The 21,463-nt window shown below is 36.7% G+C and overlaps 2 protein-coding genes across 6 annotated transcripts in view; both read left to right on the top strand.

Moving 5' to 3' along the window:
* LOC141394336 (alpha-N-acetylgalactosaminidase) overlaps positions 1-21,463 on the top strand; it is a 386,219-nt gene that overhangs the window by 169,499 nt on the left and 195,257 nt on the right. Inside the window, exon 1 of one of the 5 annotated variants that reach the window (XM_073968604.1) lies at positions 17,889-18,283. The exons of the other annotated variants lie outside the window; for them this stretch is intronic. The gene's annotated coding sequence lies outside the window, so the exon portion shown is untranslated. Of the gene's footprint in view, positions 1-17,888; positions 18,284-21,463 lie in introns of those variants that run through there. 5 annotated transcript variants of the gene reach the window in all.
* On the top strand, positions 634-8,665 carry LOC141394337 (uncharacterized). Its single transcript, XM_073968605.1, has 2 exons — positions 634-8,221; positions 8,296-8,665. The coding sequence occupies exon 1, from the start codon at positions 6,847-6,849 to the stop codon at positions 7,282-7,284; it is 438 nt and encodes a 145-aa protein (XP_073824706.1). The 5' UTR covers positions 634-6,846; the 3' UTR covers positions 7,285-8,221; positions 8,296-8,665.

Below are 21,463 nucleotides of genomic sequence, written 5' to 3'. Positions count from 1 at the left end.
ATTCCACAACTCCGTAGAACCATAATTTTTCAATTAAAACTGTATGATCCACTAAATCAAATGCTTTACTGAAGTCGTAAAACATTGCACCAGAGTAACCACTATCTACTATCTATCTACAAACACAGTTCACAACATTGGCCACTGCTTCTTCAGTTCCACTCCCCTTTCTAAAACCATATTGGTTCGCTGATAAAAGCTGCTTCCGCTCTAAGAAGCCTCTTAAGAATTCTTTTCTAATTTCTCCTCCATGCTCTTTGCAATTTCCTTAGAACTTTCTTCCAATTTAGCACCCAATTTCTCATTAAACTGCTGCATTATAAAAGCCAGCATTGCTTTTGCATCACCTTTATCCGCAGCTACCTCCAAGGCTGGCTCCCCAACCTCGAACTCCTGTGCGTCGATGTCCTTAGCGAGGCGCTCAAACTCATCCAAAAGTCGTTTCTGTAGCTCAACCTTATTTCCGGTAGTCGACAACTTCAATTTGCGAAGCTCACTTTTCAAGTCTTCTACTCGTAGATCCTTGTACTTCATTGTACGATCTTCGTCATCCCACTTCTGACACCAATTGTTAGAATTAGGGTCTGAACTTAATCCCTTGTAGACGTTTGTTTTATTCCCCGATACGATTTGTACCAAATAAAACAGGGTTCGTTTTAGATTACGATTCTACAATGCTTTATTGACTTTATTCACTTCAGATATTCACACAAGACGTCAGTTGGTTTCCACTTTACTTCTTTACTTACACTTACGGTTTAAATATCGCGTTCAGATCGCCGTTCGCCGATACATAGACATTTCGAGCATCCCTCTTGTAGAGTGTTCCACTATGTTCCAACGAGATCCGGATGCACATACACACATACCTGTATACAAACAGACAAATTTAATGTAAACAGTAGGGCAGCGCCAATAAACACGCGAGAGCAGGAGACCATAAATGACGTCAACAAATAAACAGAGAAAGAGAGTGGGATTACAAAAACAATTTTGGCAAGTAAAAGTGTAAATGAAGACTAAGACCAATTTTCATAATTGGAATAATAGTTGTTGTTGCAGAAATAAACAAGAGAGGGAGAACTGAAAACGTAAACCATAGTGATTGGAATTCTATAGCGTAATTGTTCTTGTAAACTTGATTTAAAATTAACTAAATGCTAACTAAAAATTTACGTTACAATTCAAATTTTTAAATTAACATAAAGTCATCTAAATTACTAAAGTCTATCAGTTATTTTCGTAACAAAATTTTCAAACAAAAAAAATATTTTTTTTTGACCAAAATATGTGCTTGTTTTGGCTGTAACATCGAAACTATAATATATTATGCACTCTACTCGCTGAAGTCACTTCGAGAGAACTTTTTAGTAACAATTGTGCTCATTAAAATAATTAGCGATGTTATAATATTTTCTTAATTAAAAGCAGAAATAAAACCGCCATAACTTTTGTCCGCAACAACCGAAAATTGGCTCGCGAGCTGATTCGTACTGGGAATTTTTTTTTAACCTACATATATATCAAAACTCATTGATAATGTGCGAAAAAATATCCTTTTTTTTTCTGAAATGGGATATGAAATAATTGACAATATTCGTGATATACAGCTTGAATTTTATTAAAACATGTTACAAACTATCTCTTTCTTATGATTAAAAATTCGTTCTTATTTTCCGCGAAAATTTGCAACTTTATCACTAATATTATGGGTCCTCAGCACTCATATAGCATGAAGTAAATCAAATATTGACACGTTTGGTCAGTATAATGAATAGCGCTTTTAAAGATTTTGTTCGCACAGAAAGTTTTATAATTTGCGCCCGAAATCAATTAATAAAAACACTTTAATTTTTCGTTTTTTTATTATTACAATTTATTTGCTTCACTAAGATTGCCGGTCATAGATCAACTAAAAACTTATTTTTCTAATCCCTGCTTATAGGGCTACATAATAGAGGGGAACAACATCGAATTGAGACGATCAAAACAAATAGAACGATCAATACACGAAATTCGCACAAAGCATAAAATTAATAAAACAATGTAAAGGGCGACAGTTACTGATTTGTATGTACGAATCTGCATACAAACAGAACTGACAAAAAGCATAACCAACAGTGTTGTTGTTGTCATTGCCCATCAAACACAAAACAGACGACGAAAACAGTAACAGACAAATGCCTAAGCTATGTAAGCATTGTTGTTGTTGTTCCTCGTTAAGACGAACAAAATGACAAAAATACCCAACGTTAGGGTGGGACGACAATTTACAAATACAATTAACATGAAAGTGGGTCGATTAAATAGTGGAATTTCAATAATCACAATTTAATAAATGAAATATAGACCCATACAACAAGCGATAAATAAAATAAATTAAAACAATAAAAATAGACAAAAACACTGAATATGCATGGTGTTCTCCTCCAACATCCTACGCCCGTTGAAGCGTCTAGGTTCAAGAAATTTATTGTAAGCGTACTGGTGCTATTATTAGGATATTGGATGACAGCAATGTAAACCTTATCTTTGGTTTCCCATGGACAATAATAGTGGTGCAAAAACCATCTTTGGACAACTTGGTGTATGGACTTGAGCGAATTCCCAATACAGTTCGAAATAGGACACAGATCTTCATCAGTGGTGCCATTTTGAAGGCATTTCCAGAATGAGGAGTTGTTCTGCAACGCCAAAAGAACGAATGTGTTTGGGAACTTGTTTGTGCTTGCGTATGAGGTACGGGGGTTTCCAAACTAAAAACTCTATTCCAAGTGGAGCGGCGTGGGCGACATGTTGCAAAGTGTGGTGTTTCAATGGTCGATATATTGAAGATCTGTTGGAGATACAAAAAACAAAAACAATTAATCGAACACATTTCATGTAAACAAACTGCTTATTCATAATGCGATGAAATGCGTTATTTCCACAAATAAAAGTTTTGGAGGCGGCAGCTTTTCGAAATTCTGGAACATCGAGAGGCCAATTTGGGACATCTTGTGCTAGGAAGTGTCTCCGAAATACGATTCGAGTTTCTTCTTTGGGCTTTCTGACACTATTTACTACAAAGTAGTTCAGAATCAACGAACGAGGTTTTATCCACTGGAGTACTAGCTTGGAGTTAGTCCACAAACATAACGAAAAGAAAAAATTTCCGTTTTATACTTTGATTTGAGCCACGATGATATAAAATTCCAAAAAAATCGTAGATTTTTAGATACGAGCGACAAAATAGATGTTTTTGTAGGATTTCTGACTTGCTGAGGTTTCCAGGACATACCTAAAGTTTTGGTAATGTCGTTGTCCGATGTTTTAATGATGATGTTTGTATCATCATTCGAAACGAGTGACGCATGGTTGCTAGTCCATCCAGCAAATTCGATTCTTGAGAACTGAAGATTCATTATTATCGGCGCCAGTATGTACGTCATCGACGTAAAGATCTTGTCTTAAGACCTCCGAACCACAAGGATGATGTGTGCTATGTTTATCTGTAAAGAGAAACGAACTACGATATACGAAAAAAGAGGCGACCGATAAGCCATTATTAGCAGTGCTAAGTTGGGATACCTTTATATAGTCATCTTTGTAACTTCTCCACAAAACGATTTGAAACCTTCTATCTGGTTCTCCAATTCGAAACTGCCGATATATCTTCAAAACGTCAGCAGTGAGAGCGTATTTGTTCCCGCGAAACGAAAAGACTGTGGTGATCAAATCCTTTTGTACTATTGGACCGACCATCAATTTATCATTCAACGAATGATTCGACGAAGTGTGAGGGAAAGCATCAAAGTTTTGTAGAACAACTTTGAGGCTTGAGAACGCAACGATTTGGTATTACATAGTGCGAACTATTCAACGATTGGGTGCAGGGTGACATGTGTCCGAGCGACACATATTCTTGCATGATTGCTTCATACATCGATTTCAAAGTTGAGTCACGTTCAACGACAAAAAACGTCTACGAGATATTCCAATGAGCTACCAAGATAATTGGGTAACCGAAACGACTATTTTCGACAAAATGATCCTTGCATGCTTGTTCTTCTTCATTGCATGGTGTAGAAGATTCGGAGTACCCTTCAATTTCCCAGATTTGTTTCGAAATTTCATCAATATTTTGTTCTCGTGTACTTACGATTAAGTTACACATCAGCGAATTTGAATTGGAACGACTAGGCGACGAACCACCAACTATCCATCCGAAAACTGTATTTGTGAGACACGGCAATCCATTTCCCAATGAAATTTTGCCATCCAACAATAAATCGAAAAAGATTTCGGCACTCAGCAGCACATCTATAGGTTGTGGCTTGTAGAACAACGGATCTGCGAGTTTAATATTTTGGGGAATCTTCCACTGCGAAGTATTGATGAATTCGCCAGGATGGCGAGACGATATTGTTTTGGTAACAGCAAAGGTCGAGGAGCACACGAACGAACTACTTCTTGATTTGACTGTGGTGTCAACAGAAAACTTTGTTGCCGTTCTAACTTCTCCAATTCCTGAGATTTCTTGGGAAAACGGTCTAAATTTGAGTTTAAGCCTTTTTGCAGCTTCTTCCGAAAAGAAATTTAGTTCAGAACAAGAATCAAGTAACGCTCTTACCGTCGGAAATTTACCACAATTGTCCTTCATGAGAATCAGTGCTGTTGGAATTATTACTCTGTTGAATAAACGAGCCACTAACGAAACTGGATTTGAGCTGGTTGATGGTTGCGGTGAGCTGCTATTCGAATTTGAAGTACTGGGTTGTCCTGAGCTACTATAGATGTTAAGTAGTGTATGATGTGCAGAATCACAAACTCAGCAGCGAGATTTAGAGGGACAGTTGGACACCATATGACCCTTTCGAAGGCAGTTGATGCAATGTCCGCTACGATTTACGAAATTAAAACGTTCAGAAACGACGATATTTGCGAACGACGAACAAGTTGAGAGGTTATGTTCACTTGAGTTACAATATGAACAGTTCGAATTAGACTTGACAAACGTATGAGCCGACCGATTGAGTCTATGAGATTTAGGTTTGTTTGGAATTATATTTTCAGAAAATTCAGTTCTCTTTTTGTGACTTTCGAGAAACTGACAACGACGAATTAAAAGTTCATAGCACAAATCCCATGAGGGCAACGATTTAAAGTCTTGTTTCTCATCATAATTGTCTTTTGTTTCATTATCCACTTTTGTGAGTACCATATGCACTAAAATTGCATTCATGACATCTGCCTCTGATCCAAGCGACAATAACGAACCACGAACAGCAGATACGGTATCATTAAGATGGCGCAACGAGACACTATCACTTGTTTGCATTTGTGGGACATTGAACAACGATTCGATATGTTCTAAGAATATGAGCACTTTATTGTCATATCTTTCTTGAAATCTTTCTAAAGCCTTTTCATAATTCTCTTCACACACTTGAAAAGGTTCGACGACAGCTAAAGCTGGACCCGAGAGACAGTTCAACAAGTAATTGAATTTTTCGATAACACTTATTGTTGGGTTATCATGTACTATATTGTTAAAAGCAGTAATGAATCTTTGATATTCACTATATTTTCCATTAAAATTGGGTAACTTAAGTGAAGGCAAACGAGAATGCGAACCACTAGCCATAGAAACATTCATCAAACTATTGTCCACTGCCACTGAACCACGATTTTTGTTTATCAATTTCAATATTTTGGCTTTTGCAACGATAAATGTTTCTTCTAAATCCATGCGAGAATTGTCACTAGCATTAATAGCTTCTATTTGACTTTGTATTGTGCACAATTGTAAAGTACGAGTCCAATATTTCTAGCCGATATTCTAAAATGGTCGAATCCATTTTAGATCCATCTTTCTCAACTTTCTTTTGGATGTTTACAATGTTTTTCTTTACCGAACTACGTAGTAACTTAAGAGAAGCTAGTTCCGAGTTACCAGCACTCTCTTCCACAAATTCAGCACCCTCTTTAGGCATTTTCAATAATTTAAGAGAAACAGACAACTGAGCACCTAGAGAATTCAAATAATAGCGTCAAAAATGTTTATCAAAATTCACAAAATGATCACTCAAGATGGTGTCTATTTGCTAATGCGTTGAGATGAGCTACTTAATTATCAGAGTATTTGATTTTCCAATATTTTCCAGCAGAAAACACTTGTTTATATGTGTAACGAACAACGATATTTGTATGTATGTTTGTGTCACCAATTTATCAATTGCGAAACACCAAATTTTTTCGAGCCACAAAACAACTTTCAGTTAAAGAATTTAATAATTCCTTTCAAAAAACAAAAACTAATTAACGGCGGCAGCAATTAAAATTAATCGACGAAAAGTTTTAAATAAAGTCGAAAAATTTGTATTATTTGTGTGGTAACACCGAATGTGTATAACAACAAGAACGACAACGAAGAAATGCACGTCACTTTGAAATGCAAATACTTTATTTAAATGTTGTAAACATAGAGGAACACACCCTATATAAATGAAACACGAATTGATAACACTTTGTATGTTAAAAACACAACTATGCGCACAAAACACAACCATGTATTCTAAAAATGTAAGAGATTGATATGTAGAGAAAAGATGATGAAATAAAGGACGCCAGTTGTTGAGCGACCGTCAAATGAGTATAACGTCAGGTGTTTAAAAGAACCCATCGGCAAACAACTAACCGTATACGGCAGAGAAAAAAAAACTGAAGACGCAAATAATTAATTGAAGTGGTTAAATAAAACTGAGGTCGAGAAAAGTAGAAAAGTAGTAATGAAGTAAAGAAATTGTGGTGTGAATTTTTTAACAAAGCGGTTTGAAAAGCTTTAAAAGAAAGTTCTAAAAAGAAATGGTGCGAGAAACATTAATGGCAGAATTGCGGAAACTGGGGGTGCCATTCCCAGACACGGCAACAGTTCCCCAGCTGCGTGAACTATTACGAGAAATAGTGGGTGATGGTGGAGCGGCAGCTAGGATAAGTGGTGGTGAAGCTGAGGTGCAGCAACAAGCGGTTGGTAACAAGCAAAAAAATACAGTTGCCAGTACAAACGAACAAGGGCCTACGTGCGAACAAGCCACCACCAGTCAGCTAGCACACACAGACACACATCCCATCACAGTTGAACAAGAACGTGTGTGTGAACAAGTCGCTGCAAATGCACAAGAAGCTATGGGTATGTACATACAAACTGACGAACCGACTGGTAGCAACGCGAAAGCACACACAAACGTACATCACACCACAATCGAGGAAAAACGTATGTGTGAAAAAGCCACTACAAGTTGACAAGCACACACAAACATACATGAGGCCATGGGCATGTATACGCAAGCCGACCAGCCAACTGCCATTAATGTAGACACACAAGCCGAACAAAAGGTGGACGAAGGAGGAAAAGAAGTGGGAAATGAGATGCAGAGAATAGAAAAGCTATAGGCAAAATTGCAACTATTAAAGCTACAATATGAACTAAACGAAATGGAGAAAATGAAAAATTGAAAATGTAAAAGGGGCGAACTTTGCAGACATAGAAGGAGCCATAACAAAATTCACAGGCGATGATGAGCAAAGTATCGTCAAGTGGATTAAAGAATATGAAAGAGTGTCTTCGGTACTTGGGTGTAGTGCGACCGAACAATTTCTGTACGCGCGCAGAATGAAGGCAGGAAGTGCAAGCCTTTTTATGTGTTCCTCCCAGGCAAAGACATGGTTGGAGTTCAAGCAAGATTAAACGCCGAGTTTGAACGGGTGACAGGAGTGAAAGAGGCCCTTAAAGCACAAGAAAACCGCAAATGGGACCGGCAAAACGAGAGTCTCCACCGTTACACCCTGATTATGCAGGAATTGGCGGAGGGCACCCCACTGAGTGAAGCTGAACTCGTCAAATATATTATAGAGGGTGTCCGAGATAAAACACTGGGGGCAACGATGTCACTAAATCTCTCGGACTTGGCATCATTTAAGAGATGCATACCAAAGTATGAGAGAATGTTGCAGCAGCGGGCGGCCAATGCCGGGGGCCCGGCTTATTGGAGGTGAGATGTTAAAATTGATGTTACAAAAGTTTGGGCATTACGCTTCAACCTGCAGAAAGGAGAATAGACCAAGAGGATCCTGCTCCAAGTGCGGACAGTTGGGACACTTCAGAATAAACTGTCCCCAGCAAACAATTGCAGCAGTAGACGAGGAGCAAGAGGAGGACGGAATTGGATGGAGAATGAAGGTAACAGTAGTTTTGGGGTCTCATTGTTCTGGGTCTAAATTTTGTTTTCTTTATTCTTTAATCGATACCGGTAGCCCGTGCAGCTTCACCAATGAAGAAGTAGTCCTTTCGTTGAGCCCCAGTACCACAGTTGAAAAGGAGAAAGTGTCAGGATTTAGGAGCTTGGACGGGGAATGGTTGATTTTACGCGGGAAAATAAAAGTAAAAGTTGAATTTTTTGGACAGGAAAAAGAACTGAATTTAAATATTATAGTAAACAAAGCCCCTTGCTCGTTAGTGCTAGGAAGGGACATTCTAAATATGTATGGAATAATTTTAAGTTACAAAAGAAAAAATGTAAAAACAAATGAATTAAAAAAAGAACGTAGCCTTAAGATCTTTTTATGCGCGGACTCAAAAAATGGAATAAACTCGGAGCCGCAAAAAATAAAAAATGGAAAACAAGGAATATTGTGTGGTGCTTATTGTAAATTGGGGAACAAGAAACAGGCAGGTGGGAACAATAAAACTGAAGGTAAAATTAGACATGATAAAACTGAAGGCATAAAAACTAAAGGTGAAGTTAATCATAATAAAACTAAAGGTAATAGAACTGAAAGGGAAATTAAATATAATGAAACTAAAGATGATATAATTATAGGGGAAATTAAATGTAATGAAACTGAAGATAGTAGAACTGAAGGGGAAATTAAATATAATGAAACAAAGATGATATGATTGTAGGGGAAATTAAACGTAATGAAACTGAAGGTAGTAGAACTGAAGGGGAAATTAAATATAACGAAACTAAAGATGATATAATTGTAGGGGAAATTAAACGTAATGAAACTGAAGGTAGTAGTAGTTCTGAAGGGGAAATTAAATATAACGAAACTAAAGATGATATAATTGTAGGGAAATTAAACGTAATGAAACTGAAGGTAGTAGAACTGAAGGGGAAATTAAATATAATGAAACTAAAGATGATACAATTGTAGGAGAAATTAAGCATGATGAAATTGAAGATAATAGAACGGAAGGGAAAATTAAATATAATGGAACTGAAGGTGATATAATGGAAGGCAAAACTGAGCATAATGGAACTGAAACTAATAGAATTGAATGGGAAACTAAACATAATAAAACAGAAAGTAATAGAACTGAACAGGAAATTAAACTTAATAAAACAGAAAGTTATGAAATTAAAGATGAAGTTAAACCTAATGAAAACGAAGGCAACGAAGTCGAAAGAAAAGAATGTAAAGGAAAAGAAACTGAGACTGATGAAGGAAACCAAAACAAAAGGGAAAACAAAGGAAAACAAATAGATCGTTGGCAATTAGTAGGCAACATTGAAGATATTAAAGCAGAAGAGTGGGATATTAACCCGCAACTGAATCTGCGGGAAAAACAGACAATGGAAAAATTCATCAAAGGAAAGTATGTGGAGGGGATAAATAGGGATCCAAAGATTTCAGATTTCCGAGCGTCGATAATAGTGACGTCGGGGAATGCAACGTATTGTTCCCCAAGAAGACTATCATTTGCAGAAAAGCAAGAAGTCAACAAAATTATAGCAGATTTGTTAGGGAAAGGAATTATACGACCAAGTAGTTCCCCGTACGCGTCGCCGATTGTCCTCACAAAGAAGAAGAGTGGAGAAACAAGGATGTGCGTGGACTATAGGTCCCTCAACAAGATAATAGTTAGGGATAATTATCCACTTCCGTTGATAGAGGATTGTTTAGAATACTTAGAGGGGAAGACTTGGTTTACCATTATGGATTTAAAGTCGGGATTTTATCAGGTTGCCATGGAAGAGGAAGCAATAAAGTATACTTCATTTGTTGTGCCAAACGGGCAATATGAATTTGTGAGATTGCCATTTGGATTAAAAAACGGACCAGCCATTTTTTCAACGATTTATTGCGGGAATTTTTAAAGATTTTCTGGAATGGAATGAAATCGTGATCTATATGGACGACATAGTGGTAGCATCAAAAACATTAGAGGAGCATTTTCAGCTGGTGGGAAGAGTTCTGAATAGATTAGCGGAATACGGACTGAAACTCAAAATGCAAAAATGCAAATTTGCATATACTGAGATTGAATATTTGGGATATATGGTATCTAAGAGAGGCATAGAACCCGCTGAAGGCCACCTAAACTCAATCAAACAGTACCCAATGCCGAAAAATGTTCGGGAAATGCAGGCCTTTTTAGGATTATGTGCGTATTTCCGTAAGTTCGTAAAGGGATTTTCACTAATAGCAAAGCCTTTGTATGCGCTGACAAAGGACGGCGTTAAATATAGGATCACTGATGAGTGTAAGGAAGATGTGGAAACATTAAAACAGCACTTGACATCTTGCCCAATATTGGCAATATATAACCCCCAAAGAGAAGCAGAGTTGCACTGCGACGCAAGTGCGGCGGGGTTTGGTTCAATTCTCATGGTGAAGCAAGATGATAATTTATTCCACCCAGTGGCCTATTTTTCGAAAAGAACGACGGTTGCGGAAAGTAGGTATCATAGTTTCGAACTGGAAACGTTAGCTATCGTTTATTCTCTGAGAAGATTTCGCGCATATTTGGAGGGAATAAAGTTTAAAATCTTAACGGACTGCAATTCATTAACGTTAACACTGGCAAAGAGGAATATAAATAGTCGAACAGCAAGATGGGCGCTCGAACTAGAGAACTATAACTACACTATTGTACCCAGAGCGGGGACGAAAATGGGACATGTGGATGCGTTATCTAGAATTGACCAGGATAATAGGGTGGTCGCGACCATAGAGTCAGAGGACATAGATTTTTAACTGTGCGCAGCATAAGCAAGGGACAGGAGATAAGTGAATTGAAACGGGAATTAGAAGAGGGAACCGTGGGAGGTTATGATATGGTGAATGGAGTAGTATATAGGAAAATTAATGATGAGCTAAGATTCTTTGTCCCGAAACTGATGGAAAATGAGATAATCAGGAATATACATGTAAAGTTGGGTCATCTAGGGGTGGACAAGGTATATCTGAAGATGAAGAATCATTACTGGTTCCCGGAAATCAAACAAAAAATCGACGAATATCGGAAAAACTGCGTAAAATGTATAATGTATTCGGCTCCTCATAATCCCAACGCAAGGGCACTACACAGTATTCCAAAAGAACCGAGACCGTTCCATACAATTCACTTAGTTCATTTCGGTCCACTGCCCTCTTTACAATCAAAGAGAAAACATATTTTGGTAGTCATTGACGCGTTCACAAAGTTCGTCAGATTATATCCAGTTCTAACCACAAGCACTAAGAAGGTCAAGGCGGCACTTCTCAAATACTTTGATTACTATAGTAGGCCGGTTAGATGTATTACTGATAGAGGAAGTGGCTTCACTTCAGGAGGATTCGCAGATTTTTTGAAGGAAAGAAATATAGACCCCAAGCAAATGGTCAAGTGGAGCGAGTGAACAGGACTTTAGTAGGGATATTGGCTAAACTTAGTGAGCCAGTATCACATTCTGACTGGGTGAAGCAGCTTAGTAAAATCGAATTCGCATTTAACAATACGATTAATAGGTCTATTGGGGATACTCCAAGTAGGGTGTTGTTCGGGGTAAACCAATGGGGTGAAATTGTGGATAAGTTATCGGAATACCTAGAGGAGATCCTTTTGGGACCGGGGGGGGGGGGATATAAAGGAGATCCGAGATAAAGCTGAGGGTGCTATTGCGAAAATGCAAAGATATAATGAGAAACGATCTGAAGAGAAAGGGCACAAAGTCAGTTCATTCCAGGCGGGAGATTTTGTGGTAATTAAAAACGTAGATACAACGGTGGGGGTTAACAAAAAGCTATTGCCTAAATTCAAGGGACCATATGTTATACATAAAGTGTTACCAAACGATAGATAAGTGGTTAGAGATATTGAAAATTGCCAAATCACGCAAATCCCCTATGATGGAGTGATAGAGGCGTGCAACATGAGGTTGTGGAAGAAGGATGGCCCAGGATAGGGACCCCAGATCTGCTCTACTTTGTATCGTATATAGCATTTTGCATATAGTAGTAGACTTAAGTGTACATAATACTCACCTATGTAGCCTAAGTATGTAAATAAATAGATTAAGCACACTTTTAACCTAGCATAATAAACATTAACCCTGGGTGACAGTGGTGACCGCCACTGTCAGGTTGGCTGAGCTGTAAACATAGAGGAACACACCCTATATATATGAAACACGAATTGATAACACTTTGTATGTTAAAAACACAACTATGCGCACAAAACACAACCATGTATTCTAGAAATGTAAGAGATTGATATGTAGAGAAAAGATGATGAAATAAAGGACGCCAGTTGTTGAGCGACCGTCAAATGAGTATAATGTTCAATTAATTATTTCGACTACCGTCCTGTCACGGTCGCCAAAATGTTCGCACAGAAAGTTTTATAATTTGCGCCCGAAATCAATTAATTAAAACACTTTAATTTTTCGTTTTTATTATTACAATTTATTTGCTTCACTAATATTGCCGGTCATAGATCAACTAAAAACTTATTTTTCTAATCCCTGCTTATAGGGCTGCATAATAGAGGAGAACAACATCGAATTGAGACGATCAAAACAAATAGAATGATCAATACACGAAATTCGCACAAAGCATAAAATTATAAAAGAATGTAAAGGGCGACAGTTACTGATTTGTATGTACGAATCTGCATACAAACAGAACTGACAAAAAGCATAACCAACAGTGTTGTTGTTGTCATTGCCCATCAAACACAAAACAGACGACGAAAACAGTAACAGACAAATGCCTAAGCTATGTAGGCATTGTTGTTGTTGTTCCTCGTTAAGACGAACAAAATGACAAAAAATACCCAACGTACGTTAAGGTGGGACGGCAATTTACAAATACAATTAACATGAAAGTGGTTCGATTAAATAGTGGAATTTCAATAATTACAATTTAATAAATGAAATATAGACCCTTTCAACAAACGATAAATAAAATAAATTAAAACAATAAAAATAGACAAAAACACTGAATATGAATGGTGTTCTCCTCCAACAGATTTTTTCTTATTATCCGAATTGAAACCGCCATAACTTTTGCGCGCAATAACCGAAATTAGTATCTCGATTCGAAAAAATCTTTCATGTAGGTTAAAAAATTTTAATTTTTTTTTTTCATGGAAAACTAAAAATTGTTATCTTTTCCTCATATAAAGAATAGTTTCATGTGCCCTCGTTGGTGTTGTCCTCATTGCGCCGCTTACACTTAAGCAGCACATTCGTTGGACTTTCCGTAGTATTTTAATATTATACTTTTTATTCATAGCTGTCCACCAGACTACTGAAGCGTTAGAATACGTCTAATTACGCTTTTGTATATCCAGTGTGTCATCTTAGGATTAAGACCCCATTTGGAGCCTATAGCCGTTCTAAAGGTCGACCAACATCTATAATCTTTTTTAGCTCTCTCGTGAATATGGTCTTTCCATTTAAGTTTCCTCTCCGGGATTACTCCCAGATATTTCAGTTTATTGGAAATACTGATTGTCTTGTTTATTAAAACTGCTTCTTCAAAGTGTTCCTAGTGAAAAACATACTTCCGTTTTTCTGGGTATACGTTAACACCTCTTTGCCTAGCCCAGTTGAACGCAAGTTTTAGGGCCGATTCGGCTCTTTTGCATAGCAAATTTGGATTTTTTACCCCTCGGAATTATTATAACGTCATCTGCATAGCAGACTGGGTCGGTTAAAATCCTTTTTTTTCGATCGTTCCCAACGCCACACTTTCCCGCCCCTGCCGACCGAGAGGGCCACCTCCCCTTAACGTAGGGAGCGCGGACACCTCATATTCCGGAATATGGGGGGTTAGTAGACTAGGGAAAACCAGTTACAGCAAAACAACAGCCGGTTATAAAATTACATTTTAAAGACAAACACATCAAAAAATAACAAGTCTAATCTAACAAATTGCCTGGCAACAGTTACAACAATACTAAGAACGTAATGTCCAATTTACATTAGCAATTTTTTCGTCATTTAGAGCTGTTTCGTCATTTATTTGCTAAAACAGGCAACATTTTGCGTCATTTACCATACAAAAATAAATGACGATAGCTGCGTCATTTATTCTAAACAACGCACGAAAACACCATACTATTATACGCAACCCTGCTTTTTCGTCATAAACTACCAAAAAATGCAACTGTTTTATGACGTCTTTGTTTGTTTGTGTGTGTTGTAGAAAAACAAAAATACTCAAACGATGACAAAAGTGAAAATAAATGTTTAAAAAAACTTGCAAAAATTATGTTTTTTTTTTTGTTTTTAGAATTAATTTAAGTTATTCGATACACATTTGTGTTGTGAAATTCCTATTTCTCTGAATAAATATATTGTGTGCGTGTGTTTGTGTTATTGTATAAGTGTGTATGTGCGATTGTGTGCGTAAGCAAATGACGCAAAAAAACAGATGTAAATACACTTCATTTGATTCTAGGATTTCGTAAAACGAAATCATTTAATGTGCATATGTAAATTGGACTTAAGATAAAGTTTTTTATGACATGCAGAGGTTCGGATAAAGACATCCTATTATATAACTTGTTATATTAAACACATAAAGATCGGAGTGGATTACTTATTTCATAATTAGATTTCGCTAACGTTAATTTAAGTGATATGTAGTTTCGAGTACTACGTAAAGGTACATTAAAATTTATTTCGCCAATTAAAAACTGTGATTCAATTTGTCCACGCAAGAGTTTAATAATGAATATAGATCTGAGCATTAAACGTCTTTTCTCCAATGCTGGAAGGTCAATTAACTTAAGACGGTTTTCATATGGTGGAAGAGATTCATTTGAGCTCCACCCTAAACCTCTAAGAGCAAATAAAAGAAATTGAATCTGTACTGATTCTATCTTATCAGAATCACATTTGTAAAAAGGACTCCAAAGTACACAACCGTATTCTAATGTTGGTCGAACAAGGCTAATGAATAAGCGTTTGGTCACGTATGGATCGTCAAATTCCTTAGACCAGCGTTTTATAAATCCCAGTAATGACTTGGATTTATTAACACAAGGCTCTATATGTAAGTTGAAACGCAATTTACTCTCTAAAATAACTCCAAGATCTACAAACGAATCTACATTATCCAATTTGTGCGAACCTATGAAGTAATCGCAAGAATCAGGACGAGATCTATAAAATGATAACTTTTTACATTTTTTTAAGTTTAATGACATACCGTTGACACTACACCAGTTGGAAAGAGAATATAAATCTCGTTGCAGATTAATTGATTGATTACAAGAATCATGATTGCTGAACAGTTTAACATCATCAGCAAACATTAATACTTTAGAGCAACGAATAACAGATGGAAGGTCATTTAAGTAAAGTACAAAAAGTAATGGACCTAAATGGCTACCTTGAGGAACACCAGAATGCACAGTAATATTTTTTGATAGAATATCATTAAAAGAAACACTTTGGGTACGGTCCTGTAAATAAGTACGTATCCATGACAAGAGTATTGATGGGAAACCCATAGAATCAAGCTTATATATTAACAATTCGTGTACAACGGTGTCAAAGGCCTTACTGAAATCTGTGTATATAACGTCAGTTTGACATTTATTTACGAATCCATTGTGAACGTGACATCTAAGTTCCAATAAATTCGTCAAGGTTGACCTACCCTTAACGAAACCATGTTGATAAGGTGATATTATAGATCTAGCGAAATGAGTTATTCGGCGTGAAACCAGAAGCTCAAAAAGGTTAGGAATTGCACTTAGTTTTGCAATACCTCTATAGTTTTCAATCACACATCTACTATCACATTTATGCAAAGGTATAATAAAGCCAGATCTCCAGACAAGGGGGTAATATCCCAATGTCAACGAGTCGTTGAAAATATTTGTTAGGGGACGATAAAGTTCATATGCACATGATTTTAAAATAGAAGTCGGTACACCATCTGGACCTGGTGAGTTTGAATATTTCAATGACAATAAACCATTTAATACTTCATTCTCAGTGAGAATAATGCGAGGAAGCTGGTTAAGTTTATGAATAGTATAAGGGTAATTAAGGGAGTTAGCAGCAAACATATTCGCAATGTCGTTAGGGTCACATGATTCTCTACAACCAAGTCTCATGCTACTAGGAAATTCACGTACTTTTCTTTTAGAGTTTACGAATTTATAAAAGTTTTTAGGATTCCTATGAAAATCATTTCACATCTTAATTAAGTAATTTGAATAACACCTTGAATTTTCTCTATTGAACGCATTTCTTGCTTTTGTATAGTTGGTAAAATTTAAAGTGGAATTGCATCTTTTACATTTTTTATACATTCTACTTTTCATATTGCGCAAACTCCTGAGATGTGGAGTAAACCAAGCTGGACCCATTTCTAAGAACATCTTTAAGAGAGGGACTGATACTGTCAATGCATTATTAAGTACTTAATAAAAACGTGAAATACGGGAATCGATGTTTCCCTGAGGTAACTAACTATTATTTGATAATATAGAACGCAGTAGGACCACATTAGTTTTACCAAAATTTAGTTTACTTGACTTAGTTTGCGGTAAAGTTTTAGTAGTTGAAATATTATTGAGTTCAAGAGTTACCAAAAGGGTGGGATGATAAATATCTTCAGGTTCTGAGAATGGAGGACTTGCACATACAGAAGAGTTTATGGTTGAAGAAAACACTAAATCTAAAATTTTGGCGTTAGAATTATAGATATTATTTATTTGATAGAGACATTGATCAAAAATATTTTCCCAGAAGGATAACATGTCTGTAGACAGTTCTGTTGCTGAAACAGGAACATAATCCACAATGTTGTCGCCTGAGACCCATGTTAAGTTTGGTAAATTAAAATCACCAAGACAAATCAAGTCAGAATTTGCTGAATGCCGAAAAGAAACTTCTTTTATTAATTCGGAATGTTTAAGATAAATGTCTATGTTTGAGTTTGGGGCAATGTAGGAGCACGTTATAATAAAGGATTGATTTAAATATTTTATTTTAACACACACAAATTCAATATGAGGGTATTCAGTAAGTATAATTCGCTCTGATGCAATGGAATTATGAACTGCAATGAATACTCCTCCACCAATTTTGTTTAATCTATCTTTTCTGTATACTTGGTACTGATCTGACAAAATCTCAGTGTCACGAATACCTGGTTTCAGCCAAGTTTCTGTAAAAACTAGGATTTTGAGATCACAACCAAAAGATTTTAAATAAATATTATTAAGTTTAGTATTTAGACCTCTAACATTTTGGTAAAGTATGGATAGCGAACTTATTGGTTTTTTTTTAAACAGACACGACTGAAGGAATAACTACAGGATTAATAGTATTAGATTTCTCTCTGTATATATATTCTTTAACTAGTGTACTTTCTGGCCAAAATGATTCATTTAATAAAACATTAAAGAACTCATGAGGCACAGTTAATTTGAAAGATGATATAACACGTGGTGTTGACGAATTATATTTCATAATTTTGCAGTCAGTGTCACGTAAATTATTCAATCTAGCTTTTAGGCAATTATAAATGTTATCTACAGTTGTATTAGGATGTAATCTGGAAATAGAATGTAATGTTAGAATGTAATCCTGAACTTGAGGTGTAATTGGAACAGAAGCATTAAGCAGGAATTGGCGGAGGGCACCCCTCTGAGTGAAGCTGAACTCGTCGAATATATTATAGAAGGTGTCCGAGATAAAACACTGGGGGCAACGATGTCACTAAATCACTCGCACTTGGCATCATTTAAGAGATGCATACCAAAGTAAGAGAGAATGTTGCAGCAGCGGGCGGCCAATGCCGGGGGGCCCGGCTTATTGGAGGTGAGATGTTAAAATTGATGTTACAAAAGTTTGGGCATTACGCTTCAACCTGCAGAAAGGAGAATAGACCAAGAGGATCCTGCTTCAAGTGCGGACAGTTGGGACACTTCAGAATAAACTGTCCCCAGCAAACAATTGCAGCAGTAGACGAGGAGCAAGAGGAGGACGGAATTGGATGGAGAATGAAGGTAACAGTAGTTTTGGGGTCTCATTGTTCTGGGTCTAAATTTTGTTTTCTTTATTCTTTAATCGATACCGGTAGCCCGTGCAGCTTCACCAATGAAGAAGTAGTCCTTTCGTTGAGCCCCAGTACCACAGTTGAAGAGGAGAAAGTGTCAGGATTTAGGAGCCTGGACGGGGGATGGTTGATTTTACGCGGGAAAATAAAAGTAAAAGTTGAATTTTTTGGACAGGAAAAAGAACTGAATTTAAATATTATAGTAAACAAAGCCCCATGCTCGTTAGTGCTAGGAAGGGACTTTCTAAATATGTATGGAATAATTTTAAGTTACAAAAGAAAAAATGTAAAAACAAATGAATTAAAAAAAGAACGTAGCGTTAAGATCTTTTTATGCGCGGATTAAAAAAATGGAATAAACTCGGAGCCGCAAAAAATAAAAAATGGAAAACAAGGAATATTGTGTGGTGCTTATTGTAAATTGGGGAACAAGAAACAGGCAGGTGGGAACAATAAAACTGAAGGTAAAATTAGACATGATAAAACTGAAGGCATAAAAACTAAAGGTGAAGTTAATCATAATAAAACTAAAGGTAATAGAACTGAAAGGGAAATTAAATATAATGAAACTAAAGATGATATAATTATAGGGGAAATTAAATGTAATGAAACTGAAGATAGTAGAACTGAAGGGGAAATTAAATATAATGAAACTAAAGATGATATGATTGTAGGGGAAATTAAACGTAATGAAACTGAAGGTAGTAGAACTGAAGGGGAAATTAAATATAACGAAACTAAAGATGATATAATTGTAGGGGAAATTAAACGTAATGAAACTGAAGGTAGTAGAACTGAAGGGGAAATTAAATATAACGAAACTAAAGATGATATAATTGTAGGGGAAATTAAACGTAATGAAACTGAAGGTAGTAGAACTGAAGGGGAAATTAAATATAATGAAACTAAAGATGATACAATTGTAGGAGAAATTAAGCATGATGAAATTGAAGATAATAGAACGGAAGGGAAAATTAAATATAATGGAACTGAAGGTGATATAATGGAAGGCAAAACTGAGCATAATGGAACTGAAGCTAATAGAATTGAATGGGAAACTAAACATAATAAAACAGAAGGTAATAGAACTGAACAGGAAATTAAACTTAATAAAACAGAAAGTTTTTTTGTGCCACCGTGGTGCAATGGTATGCACGCCCGCCTTGCACGCTAAAGGTCGTGGGTTCGATTCCCCGGGCAGGCAACATCAAAAATTTCAACGGTGGCAAAATACCCCTCAGCAATGTTGGCGGCATTTCCTGAGTATTTCAGCCATGTAAAACTTCTCTACAAGTGTATCTTAGGACACGCCGTTCGGACTCGGCGATAAACTGTAGGTCCCATATCATTGAGCTAATATGAATCGGGGTGCACTCATTGATATGAGAGAAGTCTCCCTTGTCCCGTATGGGATGTTTGTGGAACAATTATATATATATTAAAACAGAAAGTTATGAAATTAAAGATGAAGTTAAACCTAATGAAAACGAAGGCAACGAAGTCGAAAGAAAAGAATGTAAAGGAAAAGAAACTGAGACTGATGAAGGAAACCAAAACAAAAGGGAAAACAAAGGAAAACAAATAGATCGTTGGCAATTAGTAGGCAACATTGAAGATAGAAAAGCAGAAGAGTGGGATATTTACCCGCAACTGAATCTGCGGGAAAAACAGACAATGGAAAAAGTCATCAAAGGAAAGTATGTGGAGGGGATAAATAGGGATCCAAAGATTTCAGATTTCCGAGCGTCGATAATAGTTACGTCGGGGAATGCAACGTATTGTTCCCCAAGAAGACTATCATTTGCAGAAAAGCAAGAAGTCAACAAAATTATAACAGATTTGTTAGGGAAAGGAATTATACGACCAAGTAGTTCCCCGTACGCGTCGCCGATTGTCCTCACAAAGAAGAAGAGTGGAGAAACAAGGATGTGCGTGGACTATAGGTCCCTCAACAAGATAATAGTTAGGGATAATTATCCACTTCCGTTGATAGAGGATTGTTTAGAATACTTAGAGGGGAAGACTTGGTTTACCATTATGGATTTGAAGTCGGGATTTTATCAGGTTGCCATGGAAGAGGAAGCAATAAAGTATACTTCATTTGTTGTGCCAAACGGGCAATATGAATTTGTGAGATTGCCATTTGGATTAAAAAACGGACCAGCCATTTTTCAACGATTTATTGCGGGAATTTTTAAAGATTTTCTGGAATGGAATGAAATCGTGATCTATATGGACGACATAGTGGTAGCATCAAAAACATTAGAGGAGCATTTTCAGCTGGTGGGAAGAGTTCTGAATAGATTAGCGGAATACGGACTGAAACTCAAAATGCAAAAATGCAAATTTGCATATACTGAGATTGAATATTTGGGATATAAGGTATCTAAGAGAGGCATAGAACCCGCTGAAGGCCACCTAAACTCAATCAAACAGTACCCAATGCCAAAAAATGTTCGGGAAATGCAGGCCTTTTTAGGATTATGTGCGTATTTCCGTAAGTTCGTAAAGGGATTTTCACTAATAGCAAAGCCTTTGTATGCGCTGACAAAGGACGGCGTTAAATATAGGATCACTGATGAGTGTAAGGAAGATGTGGAAACATTAAAACAGCACTTGACATCTTGCCCAATATTGGCAATATATAACCCCCAAAGAGAAACAGAGTTGCACTGCGACGCAAGTGCGGCGGGGTTTGGTTCAATTCTCATGGTGAAGCAAGATGATAATTTATTCCACCCAGTGGCCTATTTTTCGAAAAGAACGACGATTGCGGAAAGTAGGTATCATAGTTTCGAACTGGAAACGTTAGCTATCGTTTATTCTCTGAGAAGATTTCGCGCATATTTGGAGGGAATAAAGTTTAAAATCTTAACGGACTGCAATTCATTAACGTTAACACTGGCAAAGAGGAATATAAATAGTCGAATAGCAAGATGGGCGCTCGAGCTAGAGAACTATAACTACGCTATTGTACCCAGAGCGGGGACGAAAATGGGACATGTGGATGCGTTATCTAGAATTGACCAGGATAATAGGGTGGTCGCGACCATAGAGTCAGAGGACATAGATTTTTAACTGTGCGCAGCATAAGCAAGGGACAGGAGATAAGTGAATTGAAACGGAAATT

The sequence above is a fragment of the Musca autumnalis genome, unplaced genomic scaffold, assembly GCF_047663935.1.
Source record: "Musca autumnalis isolate F117 unplaced genomic scaffold, ASM4766393v1 scaffold_2, whole genome shotgun sequence".
NCBI classification, from domain to species: domain Eukaryota; kingdom Metazoa; phylum Arthropoda; class Insecta; order Diptera; family Muscidae; genus Musca; species Musca autumnalis.
This window is presented reverse-complemented; position numbering and strand designations above follow the sequence as displayed.

What these genes read in the sequence shown, in the direction of transcription:
- LOC141394337 (XM_073968605.1), top strand. Translation starts at nt 6,847, where the DNA reads ATGGTGCGAGAAACATTAATGGCAGAATTGCGGAAACTGGGGGTGCCA.